Source organism: Python bivittatus, unplaced genomic scaffold (assembly GCF_059951505.1).
Source record: "Python bivittatus isolate LINGU-HERP-01145 unplaced genomic scaffold, Pbiv_v1 ctg000190_np1212, whole genome shotgun sequence".
NCBI classification, from domain to species: Eukaryota; Metazoa; Chordata; class Lepidosauria; order Squamata; family Pythonidae; genus Python; species Python bivittatus.
In genome coordinates, this window is record NW_028277042.1 from 1,202,405 (window position 1) to 1,222,818 (window position 20,414).

Below are 20,414 nucleotides of genomic sequence, written 5' to 3' on the forward strand. Positions count from 1 at the left end.
TGGCCAATCCGTGTCTGAAAGGCTGCATTGTCTCTGGAGGGGGAGGAGAGGCGGGGGATCAGTGGCTCGTATAAATGGCTGCATTAAGCACACGGAAGGGGCTTCAGGGCTGTGGTTAAAGCAGGGTTGTAAGGCAGGAATTCTAGGCCACCACAAACACACACAACCCCACAGCACTGAGCACTCACAACCTTCCCAAATAAGCACTAAGCCAGCACTGGATTTGCAGATTGTTCAGAAATCCTTCCCCCCAACACGAGGTACACAGGTCCTCCACCAAACTTCAAAACACTGCTTGGGTAGCAGTTGTAGCTAATCAACTCTTTATTGACGTACAAACCCAGTGGCCTTGAAAAACAACCGTGGGACAAGAGGTCTTTGCAGATAGGTTGTGTGATGAAGCAGCAGCAGCTTCCCTGTTGGAGAAGGGCAGGACTGGTGAGTTGAGCTGGTGCTCTGTGGTGGATTTCAGGCCAGGAGTGATGTTCTCCTGAAGGAAAGCTGGGTGGCTTAGCAGATTCCCCCAGATAAGACCTCCACAAAGATACCTCGCAAAGCTGGAGGGGTTCTTCATGTCCCAGCTTCCACCGTGGGGTCCTCCTGCAGCCAAGACTGTGGGCACTAAGTAGCTGAGACAGGGCAGAGGACAAGGCCAAGTGAAGCCCCTTCCATTGGTTAACACCACAAGCATAAGGCCCTCTGAAGAGGAGGAGGTTTCTCAGCTTCAGGCCCTGGTGGAAGAATCTGCCCAGAGTTTTCATTTACTGTAAATGATCATAACAACAACGATACTTCCCTCCACAGATTTTGGAGTTGAATTCCAGAAAGAAACCAAAGATCTGGGGAGGAGGGCATTCAATGTCAAAATAGAGGAGCATCCTAAAGTGCATCTGAGAATTGCAAAGGGCTGGTTTGGGGGGGGGGGCAGCAGAGGAGGACTTCCTTGCAGAATTCCTCCAGCATTTTCCAAAAAGGCAGGGCCAGTTAGGCCAGAATTCAAAGGAATGCAAGTGTTGGGTGGAAGAGGTCCTGCAAAGAGAATATGTGTTTGGACACAGTTCACACACTGAAAAGCCTTGCAGGTATTGCCAAAAGTGGCGGGGGGGGGGGGGAGTCTCACTCAAACCTTTGCAGGAAGATGATGCAAGATGGTGAAGGGAAAGATGTCTTTGGCACAAGGACAACGGGTGCAAAATCAGAGGAGTTTCAAACTACCACAGGAGCTTTGCTTTCTATGAGCACAAACCAGACCTCCCCAGGTATATTCCTCTTACCAGTGGTGACAGGTGATGGGAACTGTAGTGCAACACAACCCAAGGGGCACCGATGGGGGAAGGCTGGGTGTGCCCACAGGTTTCCCTGATCCTGCTGCCCTGTTTGCTCCAAGAGCTTTGCAGATTTTAAATCTGCTGGGGAACGGCCAGCTCTTCTCAAATTCTTCCCAAGCAGAGCACACCAGCCCGCAGGCTAGGCATTCAGGGTGCTGTAGCCTGGCCAGCCTCTGATCTCAGAGAAAGAGGTCTCGCAGCCCTTGGACTATTCCCAGGCAGGTGCTGCTGGGCTTCCCTCAGTGCTGCTTCCAGACTGCACTTGTCCTGGAAGCCTGAAAAGGCAGCCCCTCTGTTGTAAACAAGGCCTGAGCCAGACCCTCAGGATGAGGTGAGGGATTTCCACCAACAGATCTATTTGGAAAACACTCACCCCATCCCACATCCCAGGATGGGAAACTGGCAGGATAAGAAGAGGTGCGGCTCCTGCTGCCTTTAAGTGGCCTGCCCTACTACACACACCTCCTAGAGCAGCAGAGGAGAGGGCACAGGCAGAAGAACAGAGGGAAGGGCAAAGGGAAAAACGTCTCTGGCCACCAGTTTGAGACCTTTGGAACAGAACCACCTTCCCCAATTTCCCCTTCCCAGCCCACATCCGGAGGAAGGCTAAAAGGAGATTGAGGCTTAGTAAGAATGACCAGGCTGGCTAGGATGGAAGAAAATCTACAAAGCAAAGCATTGCATTTATTCTCTTGGGAAGAAACTGGCAAGGCCATGTGTCCAAAAAGGCCAGTCTTCCTGGCCAAGCAATTCCCTACCAGCATGTGGAGGGGACGGGGGGAAAAGAGGCAAAGCAGGGGCATTAAGCCTACCAGAAGCACCATGAGAGGATTTCATCACTGTTGATCTTCACCTCCCAACAAGCAAAAAGCTGCACTGCTGTAACATTTTGTTTCGTGGCAGAATCTTGCAGCTACAACCCGGTGGGCCTTTGGAGCACCAAAAATGACAGGGAAGGTGGTCTCCAGGTGGCTCGTGGATCGCCCAGCCTCATGCTGAAACCTGAGATCTGCAATTGTGATGACCACCCGGGTTGGAGGTGCGGTGCCTGCATCAGCGTCGGCCAAATGCAGGGTTTAGATGGGGGGAGGGGGGGCAATGGTTAGATTACAAGGCAAAGTTGCATGTTGGATCAGCCTTAAAAATTAAGAGACAAGCTGCTTACCCCACAGTAAGACCCTCTCCACTCCCCAATCGCTTCAGTGAAAGGCCCCATACACCTCATGCACTGCGCAAGCTGCACATATACGAGGAAATGGCCTTCTCCAACCTGGCTGCTTGCAGAAGGTCATCTTCCAGAATTCCCAGCCAGCAGAGCTGTTGCTGAGAATCCTGGGAGCTGAAGCCCACACCTCTGGAGGGCACCCAGGATGGGGTTGGCCACGATAGAACAAAGACAGGAGAGGCAGCAGAACCAAAAGTAGCTCCCATTATACAGATCCCAAAGAGGAAGCAGAGGGCCTGCTGAGGAAGAAATGGCAGCTCTATACCTATTTGAGGGACTTCCATTTTTCTAACAGGTCAATGCACAATCAAAGCTACTAAGATCCTCCTGCTAACAGGATGCATCACCTCCTACTGTGGAGATAAAGATGAAGTAATCCTCTTGTCACTCCTACTAGCCCCTTTGAAGGATGCCTAGTGGTGACCGGACCAGGAAGCAGAATGTTTGCATGTGGGTAAACCTCTGAGTGATGTTAGTAGGTGCCCCCAGGGAGCAACAGGTCCCAAGAGGTCCCACCACGTTCCTCAAACTCTCTGCAACATGTGAGGGATTAGAGGTGTCTGCTTGCTCTGAAAGCAGAGGGTGCTCCTCCCCATCATAGATAATCCTTTAGACCTGGAGCTGCAGGATCATTTTGGGGAAGAAAGGAAGGGAAAGTGTTAAAATATACAAAATGTAACAGACCAGAAAGACTATCAGAAGTCCAAACAGCAATGCTGGAAAAGTCTGGCGCTGTGTGAGATTACTTCCCCTGGAAGCCGCTGAACTCCATCTCATCCTTGCGCCGGCGTGGGGTGAAGAGAGAACTGAAGGGGTACAGCTTGGCCTTGGCTTGGAAGCGCTGCCCCGCAATATCAATCTCGTATTCGCCCCGGTTGACGAAGTCTGGGGTCACCAGCTGCTCTTTGCCCGTTTCAGGGTCCAGGTTCTGAACGAAGCCCAGGCAGACATGCCGCTCCAGCGTGTAGCTGTAAGCACTGCTGGTGGTCTTGCCGACGTAGTAGCCGTTGCGATAGATGGGCTCTCCCCACCAGGGCCACAAGTCCAGGTCTGTGTTGTGGTCTTCGAGGATGAACATGGTGAAGCGCTTGTAGACCCCTTCCTGCTTCTGAACCATCAGCGCATCCCTCCCAATGAAATCCATGCCCTGCCGAGGAAGACAGAGATATGACTTAATCCACTGCAGCGATTTCTTCTACTTGCTGCTGGGGAAGATCCCCTGGCAAGCAACCCAACTACAAAGTTGTTATGGTGATGGGATTTTCATACTGTTTTCAACATTTCTTACAAGAGTTATGAAGTGGGGGTGGGGGGTGGGGGTGGGAGAAGGCCCAGGCCATCCAGACCCAGGCAGAAGTTGGCCACGCTCTGCCGTGAGGGGGGGCAGTGATATCATGACATCACCAGAACAGGTAGACTGAAATGTTGGGCCTGTTCCCATCCCCAAATTCTTGAGGGTTGGCACCTTAGATGCCCCTCCCATGAAAAATCATTTTAGGGGGTGTTGGGCTTAAAGGAATAAATGCTCTTAAAGTTCTCCCCAACTTTGGGGAGCATAAATGGTGTGCTGGGGACTCCCAGCCCCTGCACATTGCCCATTCCCCTGTAGTGGGTTGTGAATCCACCATTCCAACTCTGAATCTTCTGTGCTGTCACCCCGCTGCAATCCTGCAAGGTGGCAACAGCTGGACTCCAGTGCTGGAAACTGGCCATGTGTTTCTGGTTCAAGGCCACTTGCTCCACCAACCCTGTCAGACTCGCCCAGGGACCAGCCCTCACCTTGTCCAGCTTAACCCGGAATTCTCGCCCACATTCCATAGGGGTGGTGAAGGCATCCAGATCTTGGCCCCAGAAGGCAAAAAACTTCTCAATGCGCAAGCTGCGGAGGGCATAATAGCCAGCATTCCGGATCCCATACTTCTGCCCCACATTCATCACCTCGTTGTATACGTGGAGCGCATACTGCAGGGGAAGAGAGAAGACAGGAGCATTTAAATAACCATGGTCCAAGGCACTCTGGAAATTGAAAGCTAATAGCATTCCTTGGCCGCGTGTCTAAACCGCTCTTAAAGATACTGCAAAGGGCATTCTAAAGATGGCGCATAAGCTCAGCCTAGACCAGCCTCTCCCAGCATGGCACCAAAGTATCTAAAAGGCACCCTTTTGGGGAAAACAGGTCCCTCCAGACAAGCATAAACGTAGTGATTTCTGGTCATGCAGGCACAACTCAAGGAATTTTGTTCAAAGGAAAAACAGTGGAAACATTTCTCATTATTTAGGGTGGGTTAAGTGTCAAAACCCATTGCAAGAAACAACACAGAGAGTGAGTAAAGGGTGCCCCACCTCAACCAAAACATGCTTATTTCAAAAAACAAATTCTCCCAAGGCTCTTTCTAATTATCATCCAAGAAATACCCCAGAAATCATCTTAACCATAAAGCTTTTAGCAGCCATAAAATAATCTCTCATAGCAAAATAGATTCCTATTTCTTAGTATCCTAGTTCCCAGTACCTTTTGCTTTAACTAGCCAACAATAAGAGGCTCTTGTACCACTCCAGCTTTGAGCATCCCACAAGCAAAATTCTATAAAGTTTTGTGGGAACCAGGCCAGCCATAACAGATGTCTTGATTTTCTTCACATAAAATGTACGGGATGCAGAGTCAGACTCACATACCACAAAACCCACATTTTTTCCCAATCATTCATTTAACTCCGCATCTGGGTGCCAAAGCCCGTCCATGCCACCCCCTCTCCCTGCCTACAGTATTAGTTCCTGGGCAATGGCTGTAAGTAGGAGCAAATGGCATTTCCATGTAATATTTTAGGTGGAAAAACCCAAAATCAATGGTTTGAAAGAAATCAACAGTGATTTTTGTCAGCACATAGATTCCACACTGAAGCTGTCCTTCATAACTACCATTCCTGAAACAGACTAATGTTACAGACACTATGGACTTCATGCAGATTGCTTTTTGATATTTCTATTTCAAAATATAATCTCTAGTTTCTATACTGTTACCCTCCTTTCTATGTATGTTCTTCTATGTATTTTTATGAGGGCTTTTTTATCCAAAATATGTAGAACGCTAGTGGAAAAAAAACTGTATTTTTAATAGCTCTGAGAATTTCCTCCCACTTTCTCCAGGTTCCAGAAGATAATAATAACAACTTGAAAAGTGCAGAGTGTCACATTCTTAAGATGAGTGAAACTCTATTACCCCCGGAGTAACTGGGGTTGAGGGGCAGGGCTGACTGTTTTGTTTGGCTTATTTTTCCCCCTCTATGAGCTTCTTGTTAGCAGCTTGTAAGCTTTTGTTTACGTTGAGGTAAACTAAATAAATAAATCCTTTTGGGGGGCTCTGCATGTTTTTAAAAGAGTCTTCCCTCACAAAATGCATACTATATTTGGAAAAATTAACACTGATTCTAGTAAAGGTTATTTGGGAAAAAAAACTTTGCCTTCCTTCAATTTTAATTTTAATTAACACCCTCCCCTCCTCAGTTTTGACAGAACCGGCTGCATCTTTTGCAACCTTCCCTCACAGATTTCTTTTCAATTTGATTCATTCTCCCAATATTTTACTTCTCTTTGGGTTCTTTCCACCCTTCCCAGGATACGTAACTGTAAAAGGGAAGGGAGAGAAATTTAACGCAGGAAAATGGAACGGCACATGCTGTATACAAAGGCAGCCATGACCACGTTATAAAACTGAGCACAATGAATACATTCTGCGTTTGGAATGTGGACATTAGGAGGCAAACAGATGCTTGCTCCTCTCCTTCCAATCATGATTCAACGCAGCAATTCGTCCTTTAGGCAAATCAATATGGGACTGTTATCAAGGGCCATCCAATCAAAAACGTTATTCCAGTGAAAAACTCACAAAAGAAAACCAACAGCAAACAGACAAGTACAAAAGACAGGTAAGAGCTGATTCAGGAGGGCCTCTGAGGCTAAGTAACAGAACTCAGCGACGTTGCAAGCGACCTGAATGTTCTTGTCAGCTAATCGGAAGGCCACGAGATAATCATCAGACTGCCCTGGCCTTATTACTAAAAGAGGGAAATAAAATTTCAGTAAAAGGCCAGATAAAGTCTACAACACAGACATCGTCATTTTGATTTCTTCCGCACCACAAGGACACAACCAGCAGATCGCTGGAGTTTTGTGGCATCTTCCCTGCAGCAGTGCAGAGAGAAGGGCGTTGCGAGTAGTGAGGGGTAAACGTCAGACGCCTGCACAGTGAGGTCAGACAGCTGATGCAGCCTTCCCCTCTGCTGGTGGCTCTTCTAGTGCCATCAAGCCCTCCAGGGCCACCCAGCCGGGTGCAAATTACCCAGGCCTGTTTCCAGGGAAAGGCGCTGCTCACAAAATAGGAAAAATGTGGAGATCAATCAGGGGTGCCCACTTCCCTAAACATAAACCGGATCTAATTTAGGAGCCTGAAAAGATGTTACTGTCTAGGTCAGTGTTGTCCAAACTTGGCCACTTTAAGATGAGCGGACTTCAACTCCCAGAATTCCCCAGCCAGGCTGGCTGGGGAATTCTGGGAGTTGAAGTCCGCTCATCTTAAAGTGGCCAAGTTTGGACAACACTGGTCTAGGTACTTTTGACCAAAAGTTGTGGATTAAAAATTGTGGATTATATCATGCCATCTGGGGATTAGGCCCCTTAACTACAAGCCCCCCAAACAGAGTGAAAACTGATCTTAGAACTGCAAGCCCCACTCACCTCGATGGGGATGTAAAGCATAAAGCCAGGCTCCCCGGTGTGAGTCATACTCATGACACGGATTCCATTGGCGTAGCCGACACTCATCTCCTGCAGAAAGAAGGACATCTATAAATCCAGAAAAAAAATTCAAAGGAAAAGGAAAACCGTTGTTCGCTTCACCGTAGGTAAACCAGCAAGCGACAGGTTTAAACTGGAGGGAAACAAACTGACATTCTGCACAAGAAAGAACTTGAACCAGCATTTAAGATCAAAATGCTGGCAATTACCGAAATAATTTACATGTATGTATGTTTGTATGTATGTTCTATAAAAGTACGAGAAAGGCAAAGGATGCAATAAATCTGCATGAAGTAGTTTGATCTTCTGGAGTGGAGTGGATGAAAACACGCAGGAAAGAAATGGTATAACTGGAGAAATGTTAAAATATGGACTGTGACATGTGTGAAGACTGTATGTGTGCCTTACAAGTGGAAAAATGCCCTTACAGATAATCCTCGGGTTACGACTCCTCATTCAGTGACTGTTCAAAATTATGACGGTGCTGAACAAGGGGGACTTGCGACTGGTCTGCAAAGTAGCAGCCACTGCAGCATCCCCACGGTCATGTGGCCATCATTTGTGACCTTCCCTGCCGGCTTCCCACAAGCAAAGTAAATAGGGAAGCCGGCAGGGAAGGTCACAAGTCACTCCTGTAAGTCACTCTCGCCACTTTTTCTCCCAAGAAGCCCTACTATGGAGTACAAAATCCCATCTTGTGCTTCATAGCAACTCCCCATGCTCCTCAAAGCCCACCTGTGTCCCTTGCCAGCTTGCCTGCGCTCCCCAGCACCCACCTGCAGCACCTTCCATCCCCCCACACTCCTTACCTAGGACTCCCACCTCTTCCCCCTTAATGACCCATGTGGTCATGGGGTTACAATGGCAACGGGGACTGCCAGGATTGCTGTCACTAAGCAATACAGTTACGTGACGTTGTGCTTTACGACCGCATCACTTAGTGATGGTAATCCTGATCCCAATTGCCATCGTAACCCAAAAACTACCTGTATTGATTCCCTTGCACAGGGGAAAGATGGAAGAACAAATGCAAAAAGCACAGGGGGATTAGTTGGCCCTGGGAAGGTATCTGGCTGAATTCTTTTTGAAAGGGAGCAAGAGGAGACAGCAGGCAGAATCAGGGAAGTGCAGTGAGGCTTTATGCCAGGCAGGAGATGTGCAGTTCAGATATTTGCTCTTTAGCAGGTAACCGAGAATTGTATGAATGGGAGAAAATAAGTCTATTATACATTTGTTTTAGAGAAAGTGAACAGGCTTGAATTATGAAATGTTTTACACAAATTAGTGATGAAGGTTGGTTGCAAAATATGGGAAGGGCAGTTATACAATGGAAGTAAAGTATGCATGAGAATAAATAGAATACTTAGCAAATGGTAGGAAGGAAGGAAGGAAGGAAGGAAGGAAGGAAGGAAGGAAGGAAGGAAGGAAGGAAGGAAGGAAGGAAGGAAGGAAGGAAGGAAGGAAGGAAGGAAGGAAGGATTCATTCATTCAATTTCTATAGCCACCCCTCTCAGCTGAGTGACTATGGGTGGCAGACAACACTAAAAACAGCACCAAAAAACAAATCAATAAAAACAAAAACATACAAACCATCAATAAATATTACATTAAAACACATGAAGTAACCATGGACAATGGCAAATCCAATTAATATTTCACATTCAACACAGCCATTATAATGCTTCTCCACTACCACCAGACCCCCAAGCAAATGTTTGCAGCAAATGTTTGACAAACTGAATAATGCAACAAGGAGTATGTATCACACAGCAATTAGGATAGCCAATACCTGTGCCAACATTTCGGTGAAAATGCAATGACAGATTATTCAACATGAAATAATGTTGGATGGAACTGGCTCTCAGAGTTTAACACTGCTTTACAGATGTATGTTTAATTTGTGTGTCATGCCTATCAAATGAAATGAGGATCAAAACAAACACATGAAGGAAAAGAGAACAGGGTGAGGGAAGGGAAAACTGAGAAACCTGTGCTTAACAATGAGATCCTCAAAAGAGAGGTGAAAATTTTAAAGAACACCGGCAATGTATGAAATGGCATAGGGACATGGTGGAAGCTAGGATGGTTTGGAATGACAGAAAGGTACGGAGAGACGCAGCAAATGCTGCTGATGTAAACTAGATTTAGCTCTATTTCCTTTCCTTTTCTCAGACCTTTAATATCTCTGGCTTATAATTTCTTATTCCACTCCATGTAAGATCACATCTTGAAAAGCAAGTGTGATGGAAAAGAATAAATGAACCCAACAAGCTTTATTTGGTCACTGAGTTGACCTATTTTCTGGGTTTGGACAATATACTGATCTGTACAACTAACTGAACAAACTTAGCATGTTGTGTAATTGCAGCTATGAGCTTTGAACTAACCCAGAGAAATGTGCTGTGTGAACACAGCTCACATCTGTCTTGGACTAAAAGCTGAACATAAAAAGACATAAATTTAGCTCACCTAAGGTATGGCCCTGTTCCAGCTGTTCACTTACGTGTAACCAATTCCTAAATCTGCACGCTTCCAGTGAGGGATGTGCAAAATGTTTGAAATGCCTCATTTCAAGTTCAAAACAGCTGTTTCAGATTCAAATGTGTTGTTTTGATCATTTCAAACATTTTGAAGAGCAACAGTTGTTCTGTTGAGATTCAATTTGGCTAATTCGCTACTACCGTAAATTCTTGAGAAGTGCTGTTTTTCCAGGATGTTTTGAAAAGCACAGTGCTCCATTCACCAAACTAGGAAGCCAAGCACATGATGATATTACCTAGCTGGGTAACAAAATGTCTGCAAGAAAACAACCAAGCTCAGAGAACTCCAAGGATTCCACAATTCAACCCTGAGCTACAGATATTCGCTTCTATTGACATCAAATGCACCCAGGCCACTGCATTCAGGCAAGACAATTCTATGCCCAGCCTATACTTTTAAAATCTGAATCAGAACTAGGCCCAGCATGTTCAGAGACGTTCAGTTAAGCCACCTAAGCATCTGCACGAGAAGGAAGAAAGTTGCTAATTGATATGGAAAAGTCACCTACCTTACAAAAGAGGGAAGGGAAGTGTTCAGGCGTCATTGGCGCATAAGAAAGCTCTGACAGGACATCCATGGCACGTGGGCCAATCAGATTCAAAGCTGGGGGTACAAAGGAAAAGGGTTCAACCTCAGAGTCAGCTGCAGAACAGGATGTCTCACCCCATTACTTCCCTCCATCTTCTTTCTGCAGCTTGTCAGCTCAAGTCAGCAAGGGCCTGGAAAGGATTGGGAACCTTAAATCAGATTCCATCTGGGTGAGAGGAGAGGAGGCCGCTTAAATGGGAGAGGGCACTTGGAGAGCCCAACGCAAGCCCAGGAGTCTTTTTCAGCTGGAGGCTTCCTGCATCAGCCTTCCAAGCCACACACATGCAGCTCTGCCAAACACTGAAGCCTCATCTTGAGCAACTGCCCTCATCTGGCTTTTGTGCTGGGCCTCTGGGTTGTGAGAGCAACATCAACTTCCTACCCCCTATCATGGCAGCCACCGAAGGGCCTGGGAAGCTCACTGTGTGCAAGGACACTGTGCCCTGATACTATGGCAGTAGAAGGTTCAAAATACAAGATAGGGCCTCTGTTTCTAGTAACAAGTTCGGAAGCTGAAATCAAAAAGTAAGTCATGTTTTAAAGGCAACATGGAATAAAAACTTGCATTTTAAAACTGAGCAAAAAAACACACAGCCAAGCTGTGAGCTATTCCTCATATTATAAAGCCACCAACTTGGATCTGCCACTGATACACTGACCAAGAACCAAGACAATCCCATGTATCAGACAGATGCAATTAGATTAAAATCTATTTGCCACATTTATGGTTTTAGGCAAGCTTTGAAAAATATTAAATGTGAAAAGGCCCAAGGGGAAGCTAGTCCTTCCCGCATGCCTGGCTCGCTCAGTTTCAGGAACCCACAGATCTGAGGCTTCTCTTGATGGATGGTCATTAGCTCTGTTTCCACAAGATTCTAACCAGGTTGGCAGGGGCACTGACTCACCTGACCAGAGACCTGTCCGAGAGCAAGGCTAACTAGGAGTGATGTGTCTGAGCGCTGCCAGCAAAGCAGCAGACGAGCATGCAGAAGCTGAGGTTCCCTTGAAGGACGGCCCTGCCCTGGTCCAGAGGATTTCCAAACTGCTCCAGCTGGGCCTGCATCTGACAGCTCCCCTCACCTGTGTATTTCCAGGTTACGTCTTCCAAGAAGAGGTTGCTGTCTTCAGGCATGTGCTTCTTCAACCAGGCCCAGCAGTGAACCTGCTGGTCTGTGGGGGAAATCATGAAGAAGCTGCAGTATAAATCACAGGAAAGCCATTTAAGCCCAAAGGGGACCATTTTTATACAGAGCCTTCCAAAAGATGCCTTCAGATAACACTTCATTACTAATTTCATGAGGCAGAGTGTGGTAGCATCTTTCCCAAATAACCAATTTGGTTAAAAAGCACAACCTTCTTAACAGCTAGCCACTATCCAGCCCTGATGGCAACAACCTTCCCTGATGTCTGATCTGCCATGGCCAGCAGCCCTCCAAGTCTCTTCTCACTTCCGGAAAGCACCTTCAATACAATCAGCACATTACATTCTACGGCACTCAGCACACACAATGCCCCAGTTTTGTATAGCACACTATCCACAGATTGCTTCACATAGTTTATCAAACAAACTACAGCTGGTTGGGCTGACACTACAGGCTACACCACTGAACATGGTTTATAAGGCAAAATAACTAGGAACACACCACCCAGGCCACATTTTGGCTAAGCAGGATGAGCAATGCTAGAAATTCCTGGGGTATCCTCTGAATCTGTTTACATGAAACTAAGGCATGGAATGGGGAAAGATGCCTCCCCTCTCTAGGTATATTCAGGCGACTTAATTTTTTTATGTCTGTGTCCAAGCAGAGAAGTAGAGTCCCTGGGGTTCTCTGAGCTGGGTTGTTTTCTTGCAGAAGTTTCATTACCCGACTAGATAACATCTTCAGTGCTAGAAGAGAGTGGGGTTTGCTCTCTGTCTCTCAAACCCCACTCCCGTCTAGCACTGAAGATGTTATCTAGTCGGGTAATGAAACATCTGCAAGAAAACCACCAAGCTCAGAGAACCCCAAGGACTCCACAGTTCAACCCTGAGCTACAGATATTCCCTTCTATAAGCAGAGAAGTTATATGGAAGCCAAGGCATCTCTTAAACCACACAATGAAATCCTGTGCTGTGATGTCATCACACAAATGATGCCATGTTGGGCTTATCATTCTGATGCCATCATGGCTTCCATCAGACTCCTGCGTATGGACAGCAAGTCACGAAAGGCCCCAGAGTACGGAGGCTGAAGCTAGCAAGTATCCACGCTATGGCTGGGTGACCCTACCTGCGTTTGTTCAGGCGGACCACGCTGCAGTCGTTCTCGTACCCTCCATTTTGATTGAGCATCCCTGTATGTACAATGTGCCCAACTGGCACATCCAGGTCATTGGAGAAGAGATACTGCAGAACTTCCAAAGCTTGCCCCCCCGTGGACTGCAGCAGATGGAAGAGGGAACACAAAATGTCAGAACAACCTGATGGATGAGGCCAAGGCCCATCGGACTCCAGCATTTTAGTTCTCGCTGTGGCCAGTCTGATGCCTCTCAGCTGCCTGCAAGAAGGGATGGAGACACAGTGTCTCCTGACATTGTTCTTCTCAAGTGGCATTTGGAGGCAAGCTGCCTCTGATCCAGAGATAACTTGGCATCTCAATATTAACAGCCACCAACAGACCCATCCTCTATGAAGGTATTCAATCCCCTTTAAATCCATCCAACTTAGGGGTCACATCTTGTGGTAATAATGCCATAGGTAAATTATGTGGGAGAGAGGGATCAGACAGAGAGGGAGGGATCACACCTTCTAACTCTGCAGACAACTAAGTCTTCAATATCTCAGGCCACAGGAGGAGGCCAAATAATAACCTGAGACACCCAGAGATTGCACTATGTAGAAAGACAAAATCCTGTCTAGCTCTGATCATTTTAGAACTTGGGGCCTCTCAATCAAGTAGATTGACAACAGTTTCTGGGCAACAACAACGACAGTATTTTACTATCGTGAGACATAACCCTCTCTGCTTAAAAGAGTGGATACTTGTGCCAAAGCAACCACACACATAAAAATAGAGGATTCTGTGAGATTTACCCTCAGGCAAGCAAAAGGGAGCTTGGTTGGTTGGTTGGTTGGTTGGTTATTTATTTAAAAGATGCATATGGCCGCCCATTTTAAAACAACTCTGGACAACTCACAACAACAATAAAATTATAAAAACCATGTAACAAAAACAAAAAACCCGGCACCTTAATCCATCTCCCAGGGTGTCCCAACAGCCTTCTGTAGGCTCTACCCCTGTACTCCAGTGCCTGGGTAAAAAGCCAGGTTTTAATGGCCTTCCGGAAAGCTAAGAGGGTGGGGGCCTGCTGGATTGCCGGGGGAAAAGTGTTCCATAAGGTAGGGGCAGCCATGGAAAAGGTCTGCTTCCTAGGTCCCACTAGGTGGCGATATTTCAGGGAAGGGACCTGGAGAGAGCATACAGGTAGTCCTTGTTTAGCAACTGCCTCATTTAGCAACCATTCAGTTACAACTGTGATGAAAAAGTTACTTTGCAACCAATCCTCACATTTATGACTTTTGCAGGTCTGTAACGCAAAGGAAAGCTAAAGTGAGATCATAAGCAGTCGCGGCTTCACTTAGTGACTGTTTTGCTTAACGACTGAGTTGCTGTCCCAATTGTGGTTGCTAAAGGAGGACTACCTGTAGTTTAATCTATGCAGAGTGGATCTACGAACAATTTAAATAAAAACTCACTTCCAGAGGAAATCTACTTTGTTCCAGAGGGAACAAAAAGGGGGGAGCTAATATTATGAAACCTTCTTAACTTTAAACCAGGGTTGACAAAGTTTGTCTCAAAAGAATCTCTACCTTTTTAAGGTATTGAGTAATTTCCAAAGCCAGGACTTGTAATTAATTTTTTGCAATACCCCAAATTGGTTGCATTTGCAAATGACAGTAAGCAATAAATCATGGTTTACATTCCACAATGTTTAAATTCACAATACGCTACTAAGCCAAAGCCTAAAAACTCGTATTATGTTTGAAGTCAGGTCACTGCAAACAAGTATGGAAACCTTAGAAATGAAAAGGAAAGATCTCAAGGATGCACTTACGTTTATCTCAAACTTGGTGAATGAGGACATGTCAATGACACACACGGCCTCTTTGCAGCACTTGACCTCTGCCCCCACAATGTCAAACCAGTCTGGCTTGTAAAATGTCTTGCTCTGATCCAAAGCCAGCAAATCTACAGGAGAGGAAGCACGGGACTTAGCACAGACCCCCTAAACACTGGCTCTCAGCTCTCAGGGGTGCATACAGGGGAAATCACTCTCACCTTTCCCTGGAGGGACAAAGTATTTTGCCCTCTCAAAGCCATGCTTCTCCATCCACCTCGCTCCCTGAGCATCCAGCCGGTCATAAAGGGGAGACGTGCGGAGTTGCCTGCCAGTCTGGAAATCCCAGCGGGGAACTTTTAGGTCATAAATCAGAGCTGGAGAGGGGCCACAGAACCACAGAATCAATGTGCTGGAAGGGACACAACCCATTATCTTCCTAGTCCAGCCAGAATATCCTTTACAATCACCCAAACACCCAGCTCAAACTTTAACAGAAAAGAAAAGGCCACCAGGACTTTAAACTCTAATTCAAGAAGCACCCTGTCTTTGTGGTGAACTATTCTTGGATTTGGAAAAGCTGTTCCTACTGTTTGCTCTAACACTTTTCTAACCTCTTAGCCAACCCTAATTAGGAAGAAGAGCATCTCATTTCCTTCTTCCTCTCATCATGACCTATATACAGTAGTAGAGCATTACTTTTATAAGGTTTCCACTGACCATGCCTAGCTTTAAAACAGAGATTGAAACCAAGCTTGAAAGCCAACTATGGTTGGCTTTGAAAAGCCTGAAAGCCAACTATGGTTAAAATCAACCTTACTGCAAACAGGGAGGAGAATGTCACTCCCCAAGAGGTTCCAAATCCCTTGATTCTACTCAAAAGACCAAAAAAAGTTTTGTTTCATCTTTCTTGGTGATACAAAGAAATAATTAGTTCTTTCCCCTCTCCAGATTCCTCCATTTAGAAACAGCTTCCAAAGTCTTGAGCTTCAGGGCACTGGTGTCTGAGAGCCCTCTAACTGAAGAATGAACCACAGCTGCCGAACCAGGAAACATGGCAAGCCCACGGAACACATGGGGTAGGCAAACATCTGTGCCATCAGCCACTTACGCATCACTTCCATGACTCGGTGGCGGAGGAAGGTGCGACTGCTTTGCAGAGCTCCAAAGCGCTTCAGGTCCAAGGGCCAGACATTGTCAGAGGGGTAACCGTTCACCATCCATTCAGCCAGGTACCTGCCAGAAATGCACAGAGTTGGAAGGGACCAGGGAGCATCCAAGCACCCCAGACAGATGGCTTTCCAGTCTGTTGAACATATCCAGGGAGTTCATCACTCTGAGCCACTGATTCCAAACAGCACAATGAGAAATATGAGGAAAACCGTAATAGGAGCTCAAAGACACAACTCATAGGCTACAACCCTGTATAGCCCACAGCATTTTGAGCAGCATCCCACTGTGGTCAGCAATGCCACTTTCTACAAAGAAGGATAAACACAAGTCCTGTTTGCACAAACTAGAGGCAAAGGTAAATGGAAAGACATATATGTATCCATGATCTAGAAAAAATGTGATTCAACCAGTTTGAAAACTGAAGTCAAATGAAAGAAGTTTGCATATGTAAAAATAGGCATGTCAGTTACAAGTCCCTATTACCTCTTTTAAACAAGTCCAAACTTTATAAAACTTAGTAGCCTCCTATTAAAAAAGATTGTGAAAGCCCCTTCTCACAATATGGCGATGCAGGATACCAGCCTTTCAGTAAGTTAAGGAGGGAAAAAATCATTTTGCTACACAGATATACACCCCCCATCAAGCTTTTTCTCTCCCCACCCTTCACTGATAGGAAATGAGTCCACTTACTTGCCTGCTCCACCACCAAAAGATGTACCAGCTGCATTCATTCCTGCTAGAACGAAGTAGCCCTGTATAGTGGGGGATTCTCCCATGATGCACCGCATGTCTGGAGTAAAGGATTCTGGGCAATTCACCAACTGCTTTATCTCCAGGGCCTCCATATCCGGCATCCTCCGCAACAAAGCACTCAGAAGTGGCTCTGATCACCCGAGACAGAGCAGACGATCACCTTCCATCAATGGACAAGTCTCCTCTCCCACCACCCAGCAGTGTCAGGCCTCCAACCATGAAACTTTCTGGGTTTTGCTCAGTGTTAAGCTCAGACTGCCATCTACTCTGTTTGGCAGAGTGCCTTGGCAACGTCACAGCATCTTAAAAGTAGGGAAAGTGAAAAGGGTGACCGAGGTGAGTGTGCAAAGTCCCACTCCTCCAAAAGCAAAGGAGGACGTGCAGGACTGGGGCCACTTCATCTCCCAAATGCTTTGCTCAAGCATCCAGAGAATTGTTCTTTATTTCTGTGAGCTGCCCAGAGTTGGCTGGGGTTGGGCAGCATCAAAATTATAAATAATTTATAAATAAATAAAATAATATATATTTATTATTATTTTATTGAATAAATAAAAATAAATGACGTGGGCATTCCTTCTCTCAGGCCAGCACCAGCAGCCTAGCCGCCTTACCAAAGTGATCCCAGTCTTCCTGCAGGTTCTGTATCTCCAGCTGATTCCGGCCCTCCGTGAAGATAGGCTTGGGGTTCTTTTCAAAGCCACCTGAGAGGATGCCCCCCTGCCAGCTGCGAATGTAGATCCTCCCATCAAGGTCCACAATAGCTGCAGAGGAGAGAAGCCAATACTTGATCCCAGGGAGAAAAACAGAAGGCTTAGATGCAGCCAGAAATCCCAAGGGGGACTCCCCTCGGTTGCTGTGGGCCCCATCGTACACTTTGGGTTTCTGCACGCAGGGCCAGGCTGCCTCCCCATGCAGCCGAGTGCAGAGAAGGCGGGCTGCTGGCAAGGAATTCTCTAGCTAAGACAAGGTGGAATCCCAGCAGGGCCTTAGTCAGCTCTGATACTCCTAGAATGCTTTTGTGCTGTTCTTGGCCCATGCAGGCCACTTCAAATGATAGCACAAGCAAAGGCAACCCTAACCCTTTACGCCAGAGCAGCTGAGGCATTATTAAGAACCACAGCTGTTGGGCCAAGATTCTTCCTCAACAAGCACCAAAAAGCCTAGGAATCTTCTCTGAATGGAGCCAGGCCTGGGCTCTGGTTGCCCAATCTTGTCCTTCCTGACTCCCTCAGGCCAAGGCCCTTTTAGCCTGTTCATACCCTTTAACTCAAGGACAAAAAATCTACGGTGCTCCAGGGGTCTCACTGGCAGACCATCAGTCTGTATTCAAGGACCTGTCTCTGGAGCTGATGGCGCCTGAAGTCGGAAACCTGGAGCACCTCAGACTCCCGGCCTTTGCTTTGCCTGGGGATGCCAAGCCCCTCTGCCCTGAACGCCCACAGGCTGCCATTGTGCCAAAGCCCCAAGCACCTGCAAGAGAGCGCAAGAGAAGGTTCCTCACTTGGAGTGCTACTCTGCAGGGGCGTCTTCAAGGAGTGCGTCAGAAGGTAGAAGTGCTCGCAGGCGTGCAGCGGGATGCTGACCGGCTCCTCGTTGGAAAGGCCCAGCTCATAAGCCCACTGAAAGCAAAGCAGGAAACTTAAAAGCCAGGCGACGGGCAGATTTTACGCTAACGGGGCTCATGCTTCAAATTCTGCTGTACTCTTTCAAAGAAGCCATTAAACGTTTGTATGCAAGAATAAAACACCATAAGGGGGGGAAAAAACCCAAAGCCCAACATTTCATAGGAACAAATAAACAGATAATTTAGAGGTGTATGCAAGTTGATTTACAACCTTGAGGACTGAACCAATTGTTCATTTTCAATATTTCTGTCCAAAAGGACACTTGCACGTAATCCATTAGGAATTTCTTTCATTAAACTGAAACTATGGAAACTAAATGTGAGTAAAATAAGTGCTTCAAGACACTTTGATGTTAATTTTTCAGACAGCGCTATATCCCACACTTTTAAATATCATTGATCCAAAGAAAGATGAACTTTCCAGTGTTTTGCTATAATAAATTTAGCAGATAACAAGAACTGCTGAATTCACTTTTTATGCTGCACCATAAGTGCTGGGAAAAATTAACAATAAGGCCAGGTTAGAATGACTTATCCATTTTAATTGCTTCTTTATCATTTTTTTCAAAATGAAAATGAATTTTTTTTCAAAAAAAAATCAAGCAAAATAAGTACCTAAGTAGATATAAACACCAGAGATAATAAGATGGAATGTGATGATTACAACTTTTCCAATTCAATCTAGAATTACTGCTAAGGAGGAGCGTTAATACCATCTATAAACTTTTTTGGTCAATTCCAGGACTTGCTATAATAGGAGGGAATTTTAGTTCGTGAGACTCTTATAGTTGCCCAAAGAAATAGCAATGATTACACATCTAATATGCAGCAGAAGAGAAAAGATTGCAGAATGGATGTGAACAACTGCCTGAGAAGTGACAAGGATCCATTCTTTACCCCACTGGGCCCTTCTCTGTGACCAGAGGCAAAAGAAATGAGGAACAAGTTACTTATTATTTCCGTTTATATCCTGCTTTTCAACCCGTGTAGTACCCAAACAGTTCACATTCGCTAATATTGTTTAACGCCTGCTGAGCACAATCCAATGCTCTGCATATTTAGTGCTGACCACAGAACTCAAGCAGAAAGTTGAGAAAAGCAGGCATTCTGCCCATGAGCTCCTTCCAGGCTTCAGGCAACCACGTGCTTACAACAGGGAGCCAGCACCATGCCATCCACTCACCCACTACCCTCAACCCCACCAGCCACCCCACTCAGCACAACTGCAAGCAAATCTCATGACGTGAATTGCCTGCCATATTGAAGCAATGCCTCTCATTTGCACGAAAGTCCAAGCCACCTTAAGATCCTCTTGGGTAGGTCTAATTTGGCAGGCAGTCCCAGAGCTCCCAAAGAGAAGACCTGGCCATCATCAGGAGAGCCCTTCAGCCCCTCAGTCCAGTCAGGGTCTCACCTGTCCAGCACAGTTAACAAAGTAGGAGCACTCAATCAGCCCTCTGTCAGTCTCCACTCCAGTTACACAGCCCTTCTGGCCCAAGACATGGATGACACTGGTTCGCTCATGGATTTGGACCCCTGGGAAGACAAAGGTGGAGAAGACGATGGGAGCTCTTTGGCAACCCACTGCAAGGGAAAGCCACAAGGAGCCTGGCCTTTCACTGTCTCTCCTGGACTCTGCTCACCCTAGGCCAAAGTGACCCACTGCCAGGAGCACAACTCAACAGAATCTCATGGCTGCTAACATGTTTCCTGATAAGCCAACAGTTCCACAAACAGAACACTACATTCAAAAGGATATCATCTTGCAGCAAGTCACCTTGACACAGAAGGCATGCTCAAGCCCCGCCAGGAAATCTTGAACAAATTCTGCCAGAATCAGAAAAGGCTAGATGCCATCAACCTTGACTTGACCCAGAAAGGCAGTTCTGGTGCTCTTAAGCAATGGTGGGAGCTTGGGGACAGGATCACAGCTCCAGAACTGCATCTGCATGCAAGCAGACCCTTGGTGGCATTTCAGAGCTAAGAAGGAATCCATCTGCACAGCAGCAATGAGGCAGAATGTAAACATGGAGCCAGAAGGATTGACAGCTTCATGCATAATTGTAGGATTACTGAGAAAAGGTTAGTTAAGCCTTAATTTAGGGACAAAGAGCTTTTCTGCAGCCAGGAGCCCCACTTTGGGGGAAATGTTTTGGCCTGTCACAGCTACAGGTATGGCCAATGGTTTGTACCATCACTGCACTGGGAAGGACTCAACTTTCAGCATCTTGGAAGTGGCTGGGGGGGAGTTAAAGTCAAGATCTGTGCTTGTAACTAATGCTTATGTCAC

General features: G+C 46.3%; 1 protein-coding gene across 2 annotated transcripts in view; it reads right to left on the reverse strand.

Annotated features, from left to right (window-relative positions):
* Positions 1 to 300: 300 nt before the first annotated feature.
* PDPR (pyruvate dehydrogenase phosphatase regulatory subunit) overlaps positions 301 to 20,414 on the reverse strand; it is a 28,792-nt gene continuing 8,678 nt past the window's right edge. For both annotated transcript variants that reach the window (XM_025174455.2, XM_007440307.4), the window contains exons 6-18: positions 19,539 to 19,660; positions 18,002 to 18,119; positions 17,112 to 17,261; positions 16,438 to 16,630; positions 15,686 to 15,810; positions 14,796 to 14,951; positions 14,572 to 14,705; positions 12,747 to 12,895; positions 11,557 to 11,669; positions 10,397 to 10,491; positions 7,288 to 7,377; positions 4,333 to 4,515; positions 301 to 3,700 (exon numbers count right to left, since the gene is read on the reverse strand). In XM_025174455.2, the coding sequence (XP_025030223.1) occupies positions 3,296 to 3,700; positions 4,333 to 4,515; positions 7,288 to 7,377; positions 10,397 to 10,491; positions 11,557 to 11,669; positions 12,747 to 12,895; positions 14,572 to 14,705; positions 14,796 to 14,951; positions 15,686 to 15,810; positions 16,438 to 16,630; positions 17,112 to 17,261; positions 18,002 to 18,119; positions 19,539 to 19,660 (2,033 nt within the window). In that variant the 3' untranslated portion in view covers positions 301 to 3,295. The remainder of the gene's footprint in view (positions 3,701 to 4,332; positions 4,516 to 7,287; positions 7,378 to 10,396; positions 10,492 to 11,556; positions 11,670 to 12,746; positions 12,896 to 14,571; positions 14,706 to 14,795; positions 14,952 to 15,685; positions 15,811 to 16,437; positions 16,631 to 17,111; positions 17,262 to 18,001; positions 18,120 to 19,538; positions 19,661 to 20,414) is intronic.